The following is a 24,050-nucleotide window of genomic DNA, read 5'->3' as shown; positions in this document are numbered from 1 at the left end:
TTATATTAGTCTGTATACATTTATATTTATGTGGTTTTATATATAAGACCACATAAATATAAATGTATACAGGCTGGTTGTGAAGAATGATATAGTCCCAAACTAAAAATAAAATACAGCAAAACGAATATTTAAAGGAATGATCTCACCTGAGAGCTGGTAATTTAGTTGTTGTTGAACCCAGGTTTTCTCGCAGCAGGTGTATCAACAGAGACGATCTTGTGTTTCTTCACACTCAGTGTTCACTGATTATTATTATTATTATTATTATTATTATTATCATTTATTGATATGGTGCCACAAGTGTTCCGCAACGCCTTACAAAGTACATAACCAAAAAGTGACTTACAGTACAATACAATACAATACAATGCAGGACAAGGACATGGATAATATATATTGATACATTGGTGGCCATATCACCCAAATAAGAAACAGAGCATAAGCAGCCAAGTGTTAGGTGTCCTAGTGGTGAGTAAGAAGTAGATGAAAATAAAGTAAGGAGAAGCACAAGAGGGTAGAGGGCCCTGCTCGCAAGAGCTTACATTCTCAAGGGGAGGGGCATACAGGCACGATACAGATGGGGAAGACAGGGAGGAGGGAGCATGTAGCAGCAAGTTAGGATGAGAGCTGGAAAGCATTGATGAAGTAGTGGGTCTTGAGAGCCCGTTTGAATGATTGTAGAGAGGTGGAGAGTCTGATGGGTAGAGGGAGAGAGTTCCAAAGGTGGGGAGCAGCATGGGCAAAATCTTGGAGGCGGGAGTTGGTGGAAGTAATCAGTTGGCATGACAGGCAGCATGCATTAGTTGAGTGAAGGGGGTGGACAGGAGAGTGAAGGGAGATGAGGTCAGAACTGTAAATGGGAGAGGAGTGTGTGAGGGCTTTGTACGCGAGTGTGAGAACCTTGAATTGGGTTCTGAAGGGGAAGGGGAGCCAGTGGAGGGCTTGTAAGAGAGGGGAGGCAGATGTAGAGCGTTTGGAGAGAAAGATGAGTCGAGTGGCAGCATTGAGGACAGACTGGAGATTAGAGAGATAAAAGTTGGGGAGGCCAGATAGGAGGAGATTACAGTAATACAATCTGGAGATGACCAGTGAGTGTATTAGGGTCTAAGTAGCATCCTGGGTGAGAAATGGTCTGATCCTGGAAATATTTTTTAGATGGAAACGACAGGACTGTGAGAGGTTCTGGATATGTGGTTTGAAGGAGAGGGAGGAATCCAGAATAACTCCAAAAGTAGTAAAAAGCAATGGTATGTAGCGCTATATAAAGTCCTCTTATATATAGGAACAAATATTCCTTATCTGTAAATGCTACAGCTGCTGCGGTAAAAAGAGCCAGGTAGTGTCCCGGTCTAATACAAAGCAATAGGCAGCGCTTGTAGCATAAAAATATTTTTTATTTAAATATGCAAATACAAATTCTTATATTAAATAGCTGAATAGGTAGTAATCACAGTAAAAAATAGAACAAAGTAATTCAAGAACAATATAAAATAGTAGAATACCTAAAAAATTCCATAACATGAATAAATAAAATAGCTGGAGGATAAATAGGTATATTCCAAGACACATGCAAACTGGTTATAGTCCAGACATAATTCCAATATAGTGTGACGTTTCCAGTGTTATCCACCTAACAATTAGACAATTCGTCATCAATTTAAGCAAATGTAAGTTGTTTCAAAGAGTCATATGTAAACGAATTAGCATGCATGGGTGCCGTATAAATACCCTGACTAATGGGGGCTGGGTAGTCCCAAATTATTCCACACTGTGGTAGATGACAGTACCTTAATTCCTTTTGGTAATCAGCGGGAAGGTGCAGTGGGAAATCCTGTGGAGCCGTGTAGGTAAATAGATGCGTCTCTGTTACTAAGACAGTCTCCCGTTATTAAGGCTCTGTGTCCCCATAGAAGGATAGTACTGACTCCGGTAGAGTGTATTTGTCCTGGGGCACAAGCGAGCAGCAGGTGCGGAGCGGTAATCGGCAGCTGCATTCTGCGGATATTATCGCCCTAGTAGGAGGTAGAAGTGCGGTCTCTCCAATGTGTAGACCGCCGATCCCCTGTATTGATTGCAAAATGTTATTGCATTTATATATTATCAATAATTTGGAGTTGTGCACCTGAGATTTGTCTGTTTCTGTGCCTGCAATTAGTCTCATCAGGTAGCACCTCCCATTATATATATATATATATATATATATATATATATATATTCAGGTTGTGCAGTCCAGGAATCTTTCCCATATTCTCAATTTAATGTGCTTTTTTGCACATCTGAGGGAAAGGAGACGCCCCAAACTGGATTAGCAACCTTCCTTATTTTAATTCTTTATATGCAGCTGTGGCCGCTCTTAACTATCTATTTACACTGCACTTTTCTTACTATGGCAGTGCCCTGGGGCAGCTTATGTCGAACACTTGTATTTGGTCTGGATTCTCATGCAGGGAACTGGATTCAGAGCCCAAAGATTCCAAAATGGCTAGAGCTTCCCCATCATTCTTGTCTAGAATGATGTAGAGCCTGCTACATGATGTTTGTTAATTCCTTTAATGGCAGAATTTATTTGCCTACTCAGGGTATGAACATAGCAATTTAGGTCCACAAAAAGCTTGAAAAGATTGGGTTTTGATGCAGGGGCAAAATTCATCCCTTTACTTAAGTATTAGATCAGCATTACTTAGGGTTTTGGATGACAGGTTATAGATCCCTTTATCACCTAATCTGTACATTTGTTTTTATTTGGATTTTGATCTTCCTCCTCTAGTCCCTCTCCCTCTCTTTCTCTTCCCCTTTTTGAGGGCCAGTTTTGTGTTGGGTATCCCCTGGGATGGTCTCGATATCTGTGACCATCCCCCCAAAAATTCCTTCTTTCAAATGGACTAGGTATCTTCTGTTGAGATTGGGATCTCTGATTAGTTCTCCAGTTAATGTCAGAAATTTCATGTTGATTTTGTTGTCTATCATGATAATTGAAGGGTTCAAATCTATTCCTGTGAGTAATTCTTTCCAAGGATACATCTTGCTTCCTCCAACTATTTCTCCTTTGGGGATAACCCTCAACAGCATTTTGCCTTAAATGGTCCCTCTTGTAACTACCAAATCTGGAGCGATAACCCTTGTTATTGTAATTTTCATCAGTGGAGCACTCGCCACCCAGCGGTTAAGCAGTGTATTACATGCCGTGAATTCTCTTTCATTGTAGAATGCCACGTTGCCCCACAGTACAGTTATCAATCAACTTTAGTAGGTGAGACTCAAAAGTCATATTGTCGCGCTATGAGCAAAAAACTAGCTGGGCCCATCTGTAGGGTCTGATTATGAGTCCGAGATGAATGTAGCTGATAAAAAACATTTCTTCTGTTTTCTGTCGTACCTTGTTATCAATTGATTTATTGGCCTTTCTGTGCATCCAGTTTTTTTCTTTCCCCTCCCCCCTTTCCCCTCAACACATTAATGGCAGATATCCCCCTTTTGGTCAATTATGATATTTTCACTCAAGATCTCTTTAATATGTAAGCATGTCTATATAAGCACGTACATGCATGGCGGTGAGTTCTAACATCCCTCACCTGACATTCACTGGGGCTTCCGCCATTGTCATTATTATTATCATTGTCCTATACTATCTATTTGTACTTTCAATACATTACTATTATCTGTATTATTAGGTGAGGTAACTACCTACTAAAATAATCATAGGTTCCAGTTCTAGATTTATAGGTTACCCTAATCCTTTCAATATAAAACTTCTATATAAAACTTCTATATGAATGATACATAAATGTGGCTTTAGTGGCATTTTTAGTGGCCTATCCCTAGGGTCAGGCATGTTTTTTTTTTCTTTCTTTTCATTTTTAATTATTTATTTACTTAATTATTTATTTATATGAAGGTAAAATGTCTATTAAAATAACAACTAACCAGCTATGAGAGATTATGAATGTATTACTTACATATTATTTAAATATTCCGTAAAAGCATATGTTTATGATAACATCTGTGTTGTGCATTGGTATGATGACATGTTCTGTACTAATATGGGTGTACCTAGTCTAATTTTCTAACTATACTGAACATATTTCTGTATATACAGTATAAAAAATCTTTTTCTAAATATATATGCATAGGACATTGTTTATTTACAGATTACTATACTACTGAGAATTGATATAATATCAATATCAGTTTTAGATAAAAAGATAAAAATATATTTATTTTATTTTATTTAATCTTTTTACTGAGAAATGTCCATATATTAGAGCCACTGATTTAAGGGCCTGATTCAGAGCCGGACGCTCTGACCAGAGCGCTCACTCTGAATCAGGGCCCTCCTACCTAAACTTGGAGCGGCCTCCTGGCCGCTCGCATAGCTGTGGGTGACCACCCACAGCATATGCGAGCGGCCAAAAAGATGGTCACGATGGTCAAGACCATCGCGACCATTGGGCTTGCGACGAGACCCTGTGATAGGGTCTCGGTGACCGCAAGCCCTGGAGTGATTTTGGCTCTATCAGAGTGATGTCAGTGGGGCTGGACCCAGACGGTAGGCATTCCCATGGGAAAGCCTCCGTCTGGCAGCCACGCCCTTGGCACGCCCACCAAAAGGGGGCGTGCTGTCAATCAACATCGACAGTATGCCCCCTTTGGTGCGAGACCCATAACGACGGCTACCCCGTCGTTATTCGGGTCTCGCGCATGCGCACAACGGTGCTCCCTCCGTCATGCGCATGCGCACTAGGGCACCATTGACCCACTTGCGAGTGCTCAGCGCTCGCGAACGGGTCTGAATCAGGCCCTAAGTGTGCCAGCATTGTACCACAAATTTGGGTTCTAATGATTGCTATTAGGTTTGCTACAATTAACTGGTGTCCAGACTGAGGCTTGAAACGCACATGAAATGATGGTCATAGACCATAGAGCCTTGGAACCACCTGCCACAAATTAACGGCAGGTCAGTATTTATAGTAACTGCCGGGACTCAGCTTTTTTATTATCTGAGGAAGCCGCCGACGGGCCTGAGAGGCAGAGAAATGCGTTATTACTGCCCATCCATGGAGAGGCTGAAAGCTAATATGGGTTGTTGTCTGATGAAATTCTCGGAGTTCTCCTGGTCTAACGAGGCACACGGTGATCAGCTATTGCCACTGCGGGACTGAGCATATAGAGATCGGGTAAATTGCAGGTGTTTTTAAACCACAAAAAAAGACTCCATCTAAATACAAGGGACACCATTGGGGATGGAGTACTGTGATCTAAAAATATTATGCATGCATGCTGTCTGTACTCTCCCTGCAATCCATCAAATCCACAGCTAAAATACTTCCAAATTGGAACAACGGATATATACTTTTATGGAATTACCCTTTAAGTTTTCTGAAAGCAACACATTTATTACATTTGCTCTAAATTTATATTTCATTGCTACAAGCAGACTGTTATAGTGCTACATGCACTTGTTTACTATAAAAGGATACAAATCATAATATCCTTTTAAAAGGAGCCACATTTGGACAATTTTTTTGCGAACATACTGTACGCCTCATCCATATTTTTTTTCCATTATTTTCCTTTCCTTAGTAATATATATTTATATATATATATATATATATATATATATATTATGTCTATGGTATAATATTCTTTTATGTGGTACATGCTGGTTATTCCTGATTTTTTGTTAATTGTCTGTATAATTAATTTTGAGTCTTATTCTCTTTATGGCTGATGCATTATGAGGTTTGATAAATTGTATGTAAAGATACCTTTTTTATTGATTAGCAACTTACACTTTTTCCTTCTTTGATCTTCCTGTTTCTTTGGGGGTTATCCAGTATTCCCCTGCATGTGGTGGGCAAGCTGTCAATAGGATAATGCCAATTAGGCCATTACAAATTAGATCTATTCAATTAGTAGGTTTAGCGCCTGGTTGTTTGTGTTTTGATTGTTGTTTTGTTTACCCTCCCAGTGGCAATGTGTTTTTTTTTCACATGAGGAGACTAGAATGTGTTTTTTTTCACTCTGTCATTAGTAATTTTTAATCTGTCATTAGAAATGTGTGGGGTGTTATCCTTTACTGTATTGGTATTCGATTCTCGTACTGTATTTCAGTGTATTTCTTTTGTTCTTGATATTGAGTGTTTGGCTACAGAATTTGAGTAGTTGAGACTACATTACTCTTTTTTTTTCACAGCAAATAAACAGCAGCGACAAAGCTTGAGGGGGGAAACTGAGATGATGTCACAAGAAAGCCTCAAACGCCCATTCCCACTAAGTACTGTGCTGCACTTTACATCTTATTTTTCTACTGTACAATACTTCACTTCCTTTGTGTGTGTTTATTTTTTTTTCATGTGGGGGGGGCTATTTATATTTTTTACCCTATTGTTGCTAATGTGTTTTATTTTTAACTCTGTTGGTAGCAATATGTAGGTTTTTTTCCCATGGGTTCCTATTGTGTTTGTTTTTTTGACCCTGTCAGTAGCAATCTGTGATTACAGTATGCATATTAAAATGTGTGAATTATGGATATTCAGTACTGTACTGTACAATACTGTAATTGTATTTCTTATCCACAGTTTTACAAAATCACCTCATTAAGGCAGAGGACAGCCTTTCTCCATCTAGTAAGTACTGTATTTTACTGTATTTTACTGCTTTACTGTACTTTTCGTCCTTTGTGTGGGTTTATTTTTCTTCATCAGTGGCCTATTGTGTTGTTTTTTGACACGGTCAGTGGCAATCTGTGACTACAGTTTGCGTATTAAAGGTACGAATTATGGATATACTGTAAAGAACTGTAATTTTTTGGGGGGGAGGAAGCGCAGAGCCATGAAGTTAATAAATGTGCACTTTTGAAAATTAATCTCAGGAGCATTGATACAGATGAGGGCTGGGGGAAGATGGGGGAAAGTGAACACTGTGACCTTTTGCATCCCTTTCAAAAGCTGGTATGAAGATTGGTGATCATGAATTCATCTCCTTTTAATGTAATTGGTTTATTAGTTTTATTGTAATAAGAATGATAATAATAATAATAATAATAATAATAATAATGATAATAATAATAATAATAATAATAATAATAATAATAATAATAATAATGTATTTTCCTTTCAAAATATTATACTATTACATATAAACACTGTACCCCACCAGTAGTGAAACAGGAATTCATCCCATCTTATTAAAAGCTGTGTGTGTGTCTGAGCCCTGTCTCTGCCCCTGAACCCCACCACACTGTGCATGCATCGGAAATGTGACACCTGCGTTGGACCCCATAACTGTATGGGTGTGTATCACTGCAAGGTGGGTGGGGTTGCAGAGCAGTGTAGTACCTTCAAAACAGTACCGCAACATTACTGAACAGGAATTCATCTGATCTTATTGTAAGCTAATATTACATTTGAGTCCCTAAGCCCGACCATGCTGTGGGTGTGTCAAAGATCCGGCACATGCGTCTGGACCCACCCCACCACTGTACTTTATGTGTGTATGTCATTGCAAGAGTAATATATATATATATTTCTGTGTATATAAAAAATCTTTTTCTATATATATGCATAGTACATTGTTTATTTACAGATTACTATACTACTGAGAATTGATATAATATCAATATCAGTTTTAGATAAAAAGATAAAAATATATTTATTTTATTTTATTTAATCTTTTTACTGAGAAATGTCCATATATTAGAGCCACTGATTTAAGGGCCTGATTCAGAGCCGGATGCTCTGACCAGAGCGCTCACTCTGAATCAGGGCCCTCCTACCTAAACTTGGAGCGGCCTCCTGGCCGCTCGCATAGCTGTGGGTGACCACCCACAGCATATGCGAGCGGCCAAAAAGATGGTCACGATGGTCAAGACCATCGCGACCATTGGGCTTGCGACGAGACCCTGTGATAGGGTCTCGGTGACCGCAAGCCCTGGAGTGATTTTGGCTCTATCAGAGTGATGTCAGTGGGGCTGGACCCAGACGGTAGGCATTCCCATGGGAAAGCCTCCGTCTGGCAGCCACGCCCTTGGCACGCCCACCAAAAGGGGGCGTGCTGTCAATCAACATCGACAGTATGCCCCCTTTGGTGCGAGACCCATAACGACGGCTACCCCGTCGTTATTCGGGTCTCGCGCATGCGCACAACGGTGCTCCCTCCGTCATGCGCATGCGCACTAGGGCACCATTGACCCACTTGCGAGTGCTCAGCGCTCGCGAACGGGTCTGAATCAGGCCTTAAGTGTGCCAGCATTGTACCACAAATTTGGGTTCTAATGATTGCTATTAGGTTTGCTACAATTAACTGGTGTCCAGACTGAGGCTTGAAACGCACATGAAATGATGGTCATAGACCATAGAGCCTTGGAACCACCTGCCACAAATTAACGGCAGGTCAGTATTTATAGTAACTGCCGGGACTCAGCTTTTTTATTATCTGAGGAAGCCGCCGACGGGCCTGAGAGGCAGAGAAATGCGTTATTACTGCCCATCCATGGAGAGGCTGAAAGCTAATATGGGTTGTTGTCTGATGAAATTCTCAGAGTTCTCCTGGTCTAACGAGGCACACGGTGATCAGCTATTGCCACTGCGGGACTGAGCATATAGAGATCGGGTAAATTGCAGGTGTTTTTAAACCACAAAAAAAGACTCCATCTAAATACAAGGGACACCATTGGGGATGGAGTACTGTGATCTAAAAATATTATGCATGCATGCTGTCTGTACTCTCCCTGCAATCCATCAAATCCACAGCTAAAATACTTCCAAATTGGAACAATGGATATATACTTTTATGGAATTACCCTTTACGTTTTCTGAAAGCAACACATTTATTACATTTGCTCTAAATTTATATTTCATTGCTACAAGCAGACTGTTATAGTGCTACATGCACTTGTTTACTATAAAAGGATACAAATCATAATATCCTTTTAAAAGGAGCCACATTTGGACAATTTTTTTGCGAACATACTGTACGCCTCATCCATATTTTTTTTCCATTATTTTCCTTTCCTTAGTAATATATATTTATATATATATATATATATATATATATATATATATATATATATATATTATGTCTATGGTATAAGATTCTTTTATGTGGTACATGCTGGTTATTCCTGATTTTTTGTTAATTGTCTGTATAATTAATTTTGAGTCTTATTCTCTTTATGGCTGATGCATTATGAGGTTTGATAAATTGTATGTAAAGATACCTTTTTTATTGATTAGCAACTTACACTTTTTCCTTCTTTGATCTTCCTGTTTCTTTGGGGGTTATCCAGTATTCCCCTGCATGTGGTGGGCAAGCTGTCAATAGGATAATGCCAATTAGGCCATTACAAATTAGATCTATTCAATTAGTAGGTTTAGCGCCTGGTTGTTTGTGTTTTGATTGTTGTTTTGTTTACCCTCCCAGTGGCAATGTGTTTTTTTTTCACATGAGGAGACTAGAATGTGTTTTTTTTCACTCTGTCATTAGTAATTTTTAATCTGTCATTAGAAATGTGTGGGGTGTTATCCTTTACTGTATTGGTATTCGATTCTCGTACTGTATTTCAGTGTATTTCTTTTGTTCTTGATATTGAGTGTTTGGCTACAGAATTTGAGTAGTTGAGACTACATTACTCTTTTTTTTTCACAGCAAATAAACAGCAGCGACAAAGCTTGAGGGTGGAAACTGAGATGATGTCACAAGAAAGCCTCAAACGCCCTTTCCCACTAAGTACTGTGCTGCACTTTACATCTTATTTTTCTACTGTACAATACTTCACTTCCTTTGTGTGTGTTTATTTTTTTTTCATGTGGGGGGGGCTATTTATATTTTTTACCCTATTGTTGCTAATGTGTTTTATTTTTAACTCTGTTGGTAGCAATATGTAGGTTTTTTTCCCATGGGTTCCTATTGTGTTTGTTTTTTTGACCCTGTCAGTAGCAATCTGTGATTACAGTATGCATATTAAAATGTGTGAATTATGGATATTCAGTACTGTACTGTACAATACTGTAATTGTATTTCTTATCCACAGTTTTACAAAATCACCTCATTAAGGCAGAGGACAGCCTTTCTCCATCTAGTAAGTACTGTATTTTACTGTATTTTACTGCTTTACTGTACTTTTCGTCCTTTGTGTGGGTTTATTTTTCTTCATCAGTGGCCTATTGTGTTGTTTTTTGACACGGTCAGTGGCAATCTGTGACTACAGTTTGCGTATTAAAGGTACGAATTATGGATATACTGTAAAGAACTGTAATTTTTTGGGGGGGAGGAAGCGCAGAGCCATGAAGTTAATAAATGTGCACTTTTGAAAATTAATCTCAGGAGCATTGATACACATGAGGGCTGGGGGAAGATGGGGGAAAGTGAACACTGTGACCTTTTGCATCCCTTTCAAAAGCTGGTATGAAGATTGGTGATCATGAATTCATCTCCTTTTAATGAAATTGGTTTATTAGTTTTATTGTAATAAGAATGATAATAATAATAATAATAATAATAATAATAATAATAATAATAATGATAATAATAATAATAATAATAATGTATTTTCCTTTCAAAATATTATACTATTACATATAAACACTGTACCCCACCAGTAGTGAAACAGGAATTCATCCCATCTTATTAAAAGCTGTGTGTGTGTCTGAGCCCTGTCTCTGCCCCTGAACCCCACCACACTGTGCATGCATCGGAAATGTGACACCTGCGTTGGACCCCATAACTGTATGGGTGTGTATCACTGCAAGGTGGGTGGGGTTGCAGAGCAGTGTAGTACCTTCAAAACAGTACCGCAACATTACTGAACAGGAATTCATCTGATCTTATTGTAAGCTAATATTACATTTGAGTCCCTAAGCCCGACCATGCTGTGGGTGTGTCAAAGATCCGGCACATGCGTCTGGACCCACCCCACCACTGTACTTTATGTGTGTATGTCATTGCAAGAGTAATATATATATATATTTCTGTGTATATAAAAAATCTTTTTCTATATATATGCATAGTACATTGTTTATTTACAGATTACTATACTACTGAGAATTGATATAATATCAATATCAGTTTTAGATAAAAAGATAAAAATATATTTATTTTATTTTATTTAATCTTTTTACTGAGAAATGTCCATATATTAGAGCCACTGATTTAAGGGCCTGATTCAGAGCCGGATGCTCTGACCAGAGCGCTCACTCTGAATCAGGGCCCTCCTACCTAAACTTGGAGCGGCCTCCTGGCCGCTCGCATAGCTGTGGGTGACCACCCACAGCATATGCGAGCGGCCAAAAAGATGGTCACGATGGTCAAGACCATCGCGACCATTGGGCTTGCGACGAGACCCTGTGATAGGGTCTCGGTGACCGCAAGCCCTGGAGTGATTTTGGCTCTATCAGAGTGATGTCAGTGGGGCTGGACCCAGACGGTAGGCATTCCCATGGGAAAGCCTCCCTCTGGCAGCCACGCCCTTGGCACGCCCACCAAAAGGGGGCGTGCTGTCAATCAACATCGACAGTATGCCCCCTTTGGTGCGAGACCCATAACGACGGCTACCCCGTCGTTATTCGGGTCTCGCGCATGCGCACAACGGAGCTCCCTCCGTCATGCGCATGCGCACAAGGGCACCATTGACCCACTTGCGAGTGCTCAGCGCTCGCGAACGGGTCTGAATCAGGCCTTAAGTGTGCCAGCATTGTACCACAAATTTGGGTTCTAATGATTGCTATTAGGTTTGCTACAATTAACTGGTGTCCAGACTGAGACTTGAAACGCACATGAAATGATGGTCATAGACCATAGAGCCTTGGAACCACCTGCCACAAATTAACGGCAGGTCAGTATTTATAGTAACTGCCGGGACTCAGCTTTTTTATTATCTGAGGAAGCCGCCGACGGGCCTGAGAGGCAGAGAAATGCGTTATTACTGCCCATCCATGGAGAGGCTGAAAGCTAATATGGGTTGTTGTCTGATGAAATTCTCGGAGTTCTCCTGGTCTAACGAGGCACACGGTGATCAGCTATTGCCACTGCGGGACTGAGCATATAGAGATCGGGTAAATTGCAGGTGTTTTTAAACCACAAAAAAGACTCCATCTAAATACAAGAGCACCATTGGGGATGGAGTACTGTGATCTAAAAATATTATGCATGCATGCTGTCTGTACTCTCCCTGCAATCCATCAAATCCACAGCTAAAATACTTCCAAATTGGAACAACGGATATATACTTTTTGGAATTGCCCTTTAAGTTTTCTGAAAGCAACACAATTATTACATTTGCTCTAAATTTATATTTCATTGCTACAAGCAGACTGTTATAGTGCTACATGCACTTGTTTACTATAAAAGGATACAAATCATAATATCCTTTTAAAAGGAGCCACATTTGGACAATTTTTTTGCGAACATACTGTACGCCTCATCCATATTTTTTGTCCATTATTTTCCTTTCCTTAGTAATATATATTTATATATATATATATATATATATATATATATATATATATATATATTATGTCTATGGTATAAGATTCTTTTATGTGGTACATGCTGGTTATTCCTGATTTTTTGTTAATTGTCTGTATAATTAATTTTGAGTCTTATTCTCTTTATGGCTGATGCATTGTGAGGTTTGATAAATTGTATGTAAAGATACCTTTTTTATTGATTAGTACCTTACACTTTTTCCTTCTTTGATCTTCCTGTTTCTTTGGGGGTTATCCAGTATTCCCCTGCATGTGGTGGGCAAGCTGTCAATAGGATAATGCCAATTAGGCCATTACAAATTAGATCTATTCAATTAGTAGGTTTAGCGCCTGGTTGTTTGTGTTTTGATTGTTGTTTTGTTTACCCTCCCAGTGGCAATGTGTTTTTTTTTCACATGAGGAAACTAGAATGTGTTTTTTTTCACTCTGTCATTAGTAATTTTTAATCTGTCATTAGAAATGTGTGGGGTGTTATCCTTTACTGTATTGGTATTCGATTCTCGTACTGTATTTCAGTGTATTTCTTTTGTTCTTGATATTGAGTGTTTGGCTACAGAATTTGAGTAGTTGAGACTACATTACTCTTTTTTTTTTCACAGCAAATAAACAGCAGCGACAAAGCTTGAGGGTGGAAACTGAGATGATGTCACAAGAAAGCCTCAAACGCCCTTTCCCACTAAGTACTGTGCTGCACTTTACATCTTATTTTTCTACTGTACAATACTTCACTTCCTTTGTGTGTGTTTATTTTTTTTTCATGTGGGGGCTATTTATTTTTTTTACCCTATTGTTGCTAATGTGTTTTATTTTTAACTCTGTTGGTAGCAATATGTAGTTTTTTTTTCCATGGGTTCCGATTGTGTTTGTTTTTTTGACCCTGTCAGTAGCAATCTGTGATTACAGTATGCATATTAAAATGTGTGAATTATGGATATTCAGTACTGTACTGTACAATACTATAATTGTATTTCTTATCCACAGTTTTACAAAATCACCTCATTAAGGCAGAGGACAGCCTTTCTCCATCTAGTAAGTACTGTATTTTACTGTATTTTACTGCTGTACTGTACTTTTCGTCCTTTGTGTGGGTTTACTTTTTTTCATCAGTGGCCTATTGTGTTGTTTTTTGACACGGTCAGTGGCAATCTGTGACTACAGTCTGCGTATTAAAGGTACGAATTATGGATATACTGTAAAGTACTTTAATTTTTTGGGGGGGAGGAAGCGCAGAGCCATGAAGTTAATAAATGTGCACTTTTGAAAATTAATCTCAGGAGCATTGATACAGATGAGGGCTGGGGGAAGATGGGGGAAAGTGAATACAGTGACCTTTTGCATCTCTTTCAAAAGCTGGTATGAAGATTGGTGATCATGAATTCATCTCCTTTTATTGAAATTGGTTTATTAGTTTTATTGTAATAATAACAATAATAATAATAATAATAATAATAATAATAATTATAATAATAAGAATGATAATAAAAAAAATTATTTTCCTTTCAAAATATTATACTATTACATATAAACACAGTACCCCACCAGTAGTGAACAGGAATTCATCCCATCTTATTAAAAGCTGTGTGTGTGTCTGAGCCCTGTCTCTGCCCCTGAACCCCACCACACTGTGCATGCATCGGAAATGTGCCCCCAGCGTTGGACCCCATAACTGTATGTGTGTGTATCACTGCAAGGTGGGTGGGGTTGCAGAGCAGTGTAGTACCTTCAAAACAGTACCGCAAGATTACTGAACAGGAATTCATCTGATCTTATTGTAAGCAAATATTACATTTGAGTCCCTAAGCCCGACCATGCTGTAGGTGTATCTAAGATCCGGCACATGCGTCTGGACCCACCCCACCACTGTACTTTATGTGTGTATGTCATTGCAAGAGTAATATATATATATATTTCTGTGTAAAATAAAAAATCTTTTTCTATATATATACATAGGACATTGTTTATTTACAGATTACTATACTACTGAGAATTGATATAATATCAGTTTTAGATAAAAAGATAAAAATATATTTATATATTTATATATTTTATTTCATCTTTTTACTAAGAAATGTCTATATATTAGAGCCACTGATTTAAGTGTGCCAGAATTGTACCACAAATTTGGGTTCTAACGATTGCTATTAGGTTTGCTACAATTAACCGGTGTTTTTAAAATGAATAACCTATGAACATAGCAAGTCACGTGAACGCAATACGGAGCCCATACACTAATTAGCTCCTATTGCGGTGCTGACCATACTTCATTTAATATGTGTCCAGACTGAGGCTTGAAACGCACATGAAATGACGGTCATAGACCATAGAGCCTTGGAACCACCTGCCACAAATTAACGGCAGGTCAGTATTTATAGTAACTGCCGGGACTCAGCTTTTTTATTATCTGAGGAAGCCGCCGACGGGCCTGAGAGGCAGAGAAATGCGTTATTACTGCCCATCCATGGAGAGGCTGAAAGCTAATATGGGTTGTTGTCTGATGAAATTCTCTGAGTTCTCCTGGTCTAACGAGGCACACGGTGATCAGCTATTGCCACTGCGGGACTGAGCATATAGAGATCGGGTAAATTGCAGGTGTTTTTAATCCACAAAAAAAGACTCCATCTAAATACAAGGGACACCATTGGGGATGGAGTACTGTGATCTAAAAATATTATGCATGCATGCTGTCTGTACTCTCCCTGCAATCCATCAAATCCACAGCTAAAATACTTCCAAATTGGAACAACGGATATATACTTTTTGGAATTGCCCTTTAAGTTTTCTGAAAGCAACACAATTATTACATTTGCTCTAAATTTATATTTCATTGCTACAAGCAGACTGTTATAGTGCTACATGCACTTGTTTACTATAAAAGGATACAAATCATAATATCCTTTTAAAAGGAGCCACATTTGGACAATTTTTTTGTGAACATATTCTTCATCCATATTTTTTGTCCACTATTTTCCTTTCCTTAGTAATATATATATATATATATATATATATATATATATAGATAATATATGAATCCGGTGCCAGAACCTATACCAATAAATAAAGTTGGTGTATTATACAAATGCAAGTAAAACCCAAGGCGTTAACCTAGGGCATCTGCTCCTATGTCAATAGTCTGTAGTGTTGGTGAATACACTACCCAGTAAATCGAGAAAGGGAGTTATTGACTGCGGGCGACCAACCTGCTAATGATGCATAGTGATATATACATATATAAATATATATAAAGTGCTGAGTGCTAATATGCTTAAAATCAACCTAAACGAATTTGCATAAAGTCATAAAGTGCTTGGTGCAATAGGAATAATTATAGCAGCATAGACCAATGAAGTGATAATAGAAAGCTAATACCATAAAAAATACATTTAATAAAGTTTGACAAAATAATATAAACAAGATAAAAATAAACACTGTGGTTCCTAAACAGGAGTGACCACCAGAAAGCAATAAATAAGCAATAAAATATAAATTCAATTTCAGGAGTAAAAAGGAGAGTTTAGCTTATTTGAAAATCAATTTGAGAGGGTCTGGATGTCAATGTCAAGGTCAAGTAATAAAGACCCAACGCGTTTCGTCCATTGACTTCTTCCTGGAGATGAAGGTTAAGGAATGGTGATCACCTATTTATTCTCCTTTTCCACCTTCTATTAGGGACTTCCGGGTCACAGTTAAACTGTGCATCTGGGTCACATTCCAAAAGCTGCAATCTGGCTCATATCTATAAGGGGGTGCCTAACACCTAAGCATCCATCATAGGTAATGTCCATGAGGCTTAGGATTATATCCTTGAAAACTTTTTGTTTTGTTTAAACCATCAGGTTTGAAATAATCATATGCCTCCGCCCTTACATATATAAACTTCCGCCAGGCTAGTAACATCATATCCGGTCAGGTATCCCACTCCGGGATTGGCCAGCATGCTCTTCCTATCTTCCATCGGTCCTACGATATGTCCGGTCATGTGCCTCGCCTCCGAACATCATAGCGCCGCCGTACTGCTTGCATGTTTGCGTCATATGTCCATGTGACGTGATCACGTGCACCGCTCCACACCTCCTCCGACTACGTTTCTTTGTTATGTGGTTCTTTGCCTGCACATCTGCCAGCACCTGTGAGAAAAGTGGGTAACTTCCGCCCTTAGTCGCCGTCAATACTGTCCATCGGTTTTGATGCCTTTCAATCATAGTGGGGCGGATCTACAAATAGATAGAGGCAGTGATAAATCAGTGGATCAAGATGCTTAAGCATGGAGCTGTCCACCACTAATAACATTCTCCTTAGTGCAAATCATCATATGGTATAATTAAGTACTCTAAATATCAGCCATAAAGAATTAATTATGTATGCAAGTGTAAAATGAATATTATTTATAAAAATTAGTGATTGATGTTGCTAGATACAACTAGACGATGCCTAATATGGAGGATAAACCATCGATAAAAAAAGAGTAATAATAGGTGTAAATTTCAACTGGAAAAGTAAATAGTTTTGTCCCTTCTTATTTAGATTAGGAGGGAAATGGGACTAATAATAATTGGGTCAAAAAGTACATAAGAGGGCTATAAGAGAAAGCTTCTGTTATTTCAATTCACATGGGACTTGAGTTATAAAAGTTCCTTTTCAAAGATAAAGGTTTCTGATTAGTTGGTACATATAGTTCTTCCTTTTCTTTTTCCTTTTCTTTCTTTCTTATTTCCTCTTTTTTCTTTTTTTCTTCATTTTTTTTTCTCTATTTTTCCTTCTTGGTCTCTTCCATCTTTTCCATTTTCACATGAAACTGAATTTCGATCTTCAAGTGAAGGCCTTCATGGGCTGATAAAAAGAAAGCCTAGGAACTGATAAACTACAACACCTAGTATTCTCAGGAGGTCCCCCATCCCGGTACAAACTAGGCCTAGTTGAGTATAGCTTCCAAGATCAGACGATATTGGGCACACGCACACTGGTATGGTAGTAGATATTTACAAGGCTCCTCACCAATACATTACCACTTGGAATCAAATGAAGGAAAAAAGGCAAATCTACTACACCTGGTGTTCTTTGGGGTCTCCCTCCCAAGTACTATCCAGGCACAATTCAAATTACCCCACTTTGGGCACCCATCAAAAGATGGGAAATGATGTTATAGTAGTAGAAGAGACCGATTCAATACATCTCAAGTCTCCTTTTTAGAGAAATGGTGCAATCTCATAATAGTCATTAAATCCTTTGGGGACCATTGTATCAAGAGTGAAGATCCAGTACATCTCATGTTTAGACAGGAGGTTTCCTAAGTCGCCCCTTCTTTCACTCAACTTGATGTGTTCAATGGCCTTGAAATTAAGGTCTTCCGGATTGGAATTATGTTTCTCAGAGAAATGTTTAGACACCGCATGGCCTTCCACTTTGTTCTTGATATTCCTGATGTGCTCTTGGACACGTATTTTTAATGTTCTTTTGGTTTTGCCAACATACTTTAATCCACAAGTACACTCCAACAAGTAGATGACAGATGTGGAATTGCAATTCATAAAACTTTTTATGTGGAACTCTTTTGAACCTGCTGAATTTAAAAAAAATTTAAGTGTAGGATGTAAGTATTTACATATATTGCACCGTCCGCACTTATAGCTACCCTTGCAGCTTAGAGTGCCACTCCCCATTTGCTTGACATTTTTACGTAAATGACTGGGTGTTAATATGTCTTTTAAATTTCTTGTCTTCCTATAAACAATCTGTGGTTTTGGTGGAAGAATCTCCTTCAGAACAGGGTCCATAAGGAGAATGTTCCAATTTTTTCTCAAAGATTTCCTTATTTATTTTCATGTCCATTAAACGTAGTAATAAACGGAATCATATCTACCTTGGACTTCATACCTTTGTACTCCAACAAGTTGTTTCTTTCCAGAGATTTGGTTTTGCTCAGGGCTTTTTCATGGATCTCTTCAGGATAATCTTTATCTCTAAATCTGTCCGAATATTGTTCCAGTTGTTCATTACATATTCTTTAGTCACTACAATTGCGTTTGATACTAAAAATTGGGAAAAAGGGATGTTCTCCTTCCAGCTATTTAGATGACAACTTTTAAAATGCAAATAACTGTTGGCATCGACATGTTTAATAAAATTCTTAGTGGAGATTTCACCTTCATCTCCCGTTAAAACCAAATCTAAAAATTCAACAGATTTATGGTTAAAATTAGAGGTTAATTTTAAATTCATGTTACTGTTTGAAACCAGAGATAAAAACTGATTAAAAACTTCTTCTTGCCCTTGCCAAATAATTAAAATGTCATCTATATATCTTTTATAAAAGATGATGTTCGCTCTGTAGGGATTATTACTATAAATATAATTTTTTTCCCAACATCCCATAAACAGATTAGCGAAACTAGGAGCAAAAGTAGTTCTCATTGCCGTACCACAGATTTGTTTATAAAATTGGTCTAAAAATTTAAAATAATTGTGATTCAATATAAAAGACATGAGGTTGAATAAAAACTCCTTGTGCAAGTGGTCCACATTTCCATCCATCTCTAAGAATTCTCTTGTAGCATTAATACCTTTTGTGTGTTCAATACAGGTATATAATGATTGTACGTCAATTGTAGCCCAATTATATTCTTCACTCCATTGTATCTCTTTTAAGGACTGTAATACATTAGTCGTTTCTTTCAAATACGAATCCAGCTCTTTCACATATTTCTGTAGAAAAATGTCAATGTATTTTGAAAGGTGTGATGTGAGTGACTCTATCCCAGCTATAATGGGTCTGCCCGGTGGTTTCTCCAATGACTTATGTATTTTGGGTAAAAAATAGAAGATGGGGTAATGGGGTTGTTTTTCATTAGGAACTGGAATTCCTCCTTAGTAAACATTTTATTATGTAATCCATATACCAGGAGTGATCTTAATTCATCCGTTTATTCTTCTACTGGATCTCTCTTAAGTTTCCCATATGAGTCTGTATCACTGAGGAGTCTACTAGCTTCCTCAATGTAATATGATTGGTCCATAATTACTAACCCCCCCTTTATTAGCAGGTTTTATAAAAATATTTCACTTGTTTCTCAATTCCTTCAAAGCTTTCTTCTCTTGGCAATTCAGATTTTGTTTCTTAATTTTCTCTACCTCTTTATCACATAAGTCCTTTTTCACCGTCTCATGAGATACATTAATATGACTACCCTTAGATTCAACAGGGTAGTAGGTGGACTTCCACTTTAGCCCAGATTTTGATGCATTCTCATTCCAATTTTTAATTGGTGCATCATCTTTCTTTAAAAAATGTCTCTTAAGAGTTAAGTTCCGAACAAATTTACTAAGGTCTATAAATACGTCAAACTTGTTCATAGCAGTAGTGGGTATATATATATACACAACATCATAACAGTGGCACTTTGGAGACTTGCAAAGTAGTGTAAAAAGGTGTATTTTTAATTGAATGTTTTGGGGTTCTCCCCCTTCCTCAGGAACACACACAGTGACAAAAATAATACAAACAGTGACTTAAATACCTTAAGGTGCCAATCATAGTGTCACCCCCCCCCCCTGCAGTCCACTGGCACTTTGACTATCTACTTCCGGTCGCGGCAATCCGAGAACCGAAGTGACGTCATCCGGCACCTGGCTGGTTGCCTGGGGGACACTGTAAACAAAGCAAACAGTGTATAAACATGTGGAGCATCTTGCTTATAAAAACAATGATAAGAACAGACCACTATTGTCTGTATGAATTACACAAACACAGTTATACAATATATTAAGAAAATGTTAAAACTTAATAAAAGTGAATTTTGTGGACAAAAACCAACAATACATGAAGATCTGAGAAAATCTCAGAAATACAATAAAAATTAGTGCCACCATTGAATCTAAAAAATACATATTTAAAAAATATGAACAGTGACATATAATATAATGTGAATAACAATCAAATCATAAGCTCATAGCCTCCAAAAAAATTTTTTTAAAAAAAGGATCATATAGGTTTATAGAATATCATTAGGTACGTCTGACCATCACCGGAGATTATTATTAAATATATTATATATAGCTACCATATCACTATACTGTCTTATAATGACAATAACCCATAAAAATTCACCACTAATTAAGTACCAGTCAAAACAATTAAATAAATGCCAACAATCACATAGTGCAGAGCATTTAAAAGGATTTTTATCACCAAAACTAAGAGGGGTAATTAACTAGCTGTAAATAATTAAAACAAGTGAGAGGCCAACTTCACAAGAAGTTATGGAGGCCCAGGGATTCATTAAGGCCCCTAGATGTCACCATATCCAAGCGGTGAATCCACCTTGATTCTCTCTGAAGGAGCTTCTTGGATCTATTACCCCCTGACGGAAACCGGGATATGATCCACAATGCGATACCTTAATGTTGCCATGCCGTGTTTAAGTTTAGCAAAGTGGTGTGCCACTGGTTGCTCACTTTAACCACTCGCCAAGGCCGCTCTAATAGCTGACCTATGCTGGGCAATCCTTTCTTTAAATTGACGCTCTGTCTTGCCCACATAGTGTAACCCACATGGGCAAGACAGAACATAAATGACAAACCCGGAAGTACAGGATAGACTCCACTGAATTTTAAATTTCCTGCCTGTATATGGATGTGCTATATACTCACTGGCATCTAAATAGTTGCAAGTGGTACATCCATGGCATCTGAAACAGCCCTTTCTACGCTGTAAAAAGCCAGTGGAGTCAGTGGATACTGTCTTAAATCCTGTAATATCTGTTTTACAAGCCAATCTCTTATGCTTCTATTTCTGGTATAACTAGGCATGATTCTTGATTCCTTAAGCAACACCAGCTCAGGGTCCATGGACACCAATGGCCAGTTTCTTTGTCGTCTTACTTGTATGGTTGCTAACCAAATTATACTGGTTAACTTTGTCCATATTCCTGCGCATCCTAGGCTGTAAAAGATCTTTCCTATTAATCTGTAAGGCTTTGTTCTTAGGCTCTCTCAGGCGTTTGAGCGGATAACCCCCCTGTAAGAATTTATCGACAATGATGTTTAATTGTCGCTCTTTCTCCTCTGGCTTGCTATTGACTCTACACACTCTCAAAAACTGAGAGTATGGGAGCCCCCTCACTGTTGAGATTGATGGAAACTCTGATATTTAAGAAGATTATTCCTATCTGTTGGCTTCGTGTAGTGTGAGGTGTGCAGCATTTCATTCTCAACCTCTATTTTAATGTCCAAAAAATGAATTTCAGTGGTACTTTTAGTGGTAGTTAATTTTATAGGGCTGCTTGAATTATTATGTATCTCAATCAAGGAATCAAAACTTTCTTCTGAACCTGTCCAGAAGATGATAAGATCATCAATACACCTATAGTATAACAAAATATTGTCAGAAACCGACGTTTGACTAAAAAACAAATCACATTTCACCTCCCACATATACAGTATGAATTTGCCATAGAGGGTGCCACCGCAGATCCCATGGCACAACCTGTGGACTGATTATAAAAATGACCATCAAACAAAAAATAATTGTGTTACAATGTAAATTGCAGCAATTCCAAAAACAACTCAATGTCTGGGCCCTCATACTTAGGGTTACCCAGTATCAGTCTTTTCACTGCCTGTACACCCTACTATAGGTCGATACAGCATCCCTTTTTGTAAAAAGTGGATTGCTGTGCTTAACAAATGTTCTATGGATTTAATCCTCCTCGTGATAGAGGAATTCACATGTGAATTAAGTGAGACAAAGACCAAAGTGGATAAATTTGAGGAAGACCATTTAAGTAAATTAAGAGAAGATACCTCTGTTAAATGGCTGGAGAAATTGCGTACACAAATTGAGACCTATAAAAATGATATTTTAAAATATAAAAAAGAAAAATTATAAAAAGTGCAGCAGTATTACACCCTCCATCATGTATATCCATGGCTTAATAATACAACCAATACCAATAAATATCAGGGAAGAAATCCACTGCACAGGAGATGTAATGATCTTGGGGGTCACTCCAGCACTTCTGCCAGTGAGACAGAGGAGCAAACTAGCTGTATTCCTAATTTAACCATAAGGGAAACCCCTTTAGGGGTCAGCACCCGGGCAGGAAATACAGCCCAGGAGGAAGCCAACGAGGAGGGGTGGTCAATCCTCGAGGAGGGCGAGGAGCCAGACCCCGAAAGAACAATCAAGTTTGATATTTAACCTTACTACTAAGGAGTTAACTATGGCAGAAAAATCAGTTCTCAGCAATTGACTAACTTTTATCCCTACAAGTCTCCCTGATAAGTTCCAGTGGAAGATAGATAATTTCAAGTTAAATAGATCTTTAAAGCTCAAAGAATATTTTGGAAAAAATCCTGTAGAACCGGCGAGACCAATGTTACCAAAGCAAATACAGGCATTGGGACAGAAATCTAAATTTGATCCTATCTCATACAACTCTTCCATTAAAACATTTTGTAGGATGCTGGACACGTCACTGGATGTGAAACGGGGATGGTTTCATCATAACCTCACGTTGGAGGAAAGAACGGCTCTTACTGCATTGAGTAAACGTGAAGACATTATTATTAGGGCAGCGGACAAGGTTGGCTCCATCGTTGTTTGGGACATATCTGATTATAAAGCCGAATGTCTGCGCCTGTTGTCTGACACATCTACATATAGCCCTTTGGATAGGGATCCTACAATTGTATACAAAAAAGCTCTGGATACCATCCTAGAAGAGGCCCTGTCATCAGGTACCATCTCTAAAGACATTTTTGATAAATTGTCTGTTGAATTTCCTGTAGACCTTATTTTTTATGTAATTCCTAAAATTCAAAAGGACACACGAAGGCCCCCTGGTAGATCTATAGTCCCAGCCAGGGGGTCCCTGTGTGAGCCGGTCTCTATTTTTCTGGATGCATATTTACAAGGTTGTGTGCAGAATACCAAAATGCATCTTAAAGATTCTGGTTCTTTGTTGAAAAAAATTATTGGATATGGGTCCAGTTCCAGACAATATGTTGTTAATCACTTTGGATGTGTCAAGCTTGTACACCTGCATTCCGCAGAAAGCGGGTGCACAGGTAGTGAACAGACTGATACTGGATAACCCTAAGTATGAGGGCCCATACATTGAGTTGTTTTTGGAATTGCTGCAATTTACGTTGGAACACAATTAGTTTTTGTTTGATGGTCATTTTTATAATCAGTCCACAGGTTGTGCCATGGGATCTGCAGTGGCACCCTCCCTGGCAAATTCATATATGTGGGAGGTGGAATGTGATTTGTTTTTTAGTCAAACATTGGTTTCTGACAATATTTTGTTATACTATAGGTATATTGATGATATTATCATCTTCTGGACAGGTTCAGAAGAAAGTTTTGATTCCTTGATTGAGATACATAATAATTCAAGCAGCCCTATAAAATTAACTACCACTAAAAGTACCACTGAAATTCATTTTTTGGACATTAAAATAGAGGTTGAGAATAAAATGCTGCACACCTCACACTACATGAAGCCAACAGATAGGAATACTCTTCTTAAATATCAGAGTTTCCATCCAATCTCAACAGTGAGGGGGCTC

General features: G+C 38.2%; 1 protein-coding gene across 2 annotated transcripts in view; it reads left to right on the top strand.

The window, feature by feature from the left end:
• LOC148476934 (uncharacterized) overlaps nt 1-24,050 on the top strand; it is a 244,322-nt gene that overhangs the window by 121,286 nt on the left and 98,986 nt on the right. For both annotated transcript variants that reach the window (XM_088457502.1, XM_088457501.1), the window contains exons 5-10: nt 6,197-6,277; nt 6,582-6,629; nt 9,649-9,729; nt 10,034-10,081; nt 13,085-13,165; nt 13,467-13,514. In XM_088457502.1, the coding sequence (XP_088313628.1) occupies nt 6,197-6,277; nt 6,582-6,629; nt 9,649-9,729; nt 10,034-10,081; nt 13,085-13,165; nt 13,467-13,514 (387 nt within the window). The remainder of the gene's footprint in view (nt 1-6,196; nt 6,278-6,581; nt 6,630-9,648; nt 9,730-10,033; nt 10,082-13,084; nt 13,166-13,466; nt 13,515-24,050) is intronic.

Source organism: Taudactylus pleione, unplaced genomic scaffold (genome assembly GCF_031769625.1).
Source record: "Taudactylus pleione unplaced genomic scaffold, aTauple2 ptg000762l, whole genome shotgun sequence".
NCBI lineage: Eukaryota > Metazoa > Chordata > Amphibia > Anura > Myobatrachidae > Taudactylus > Taudactylus pleione.
The sequence above is the reverse complement of the archived record's forward strand: the minus strand, read 5'-3'. Positions and strand labels throughout refer to the sequence as shown.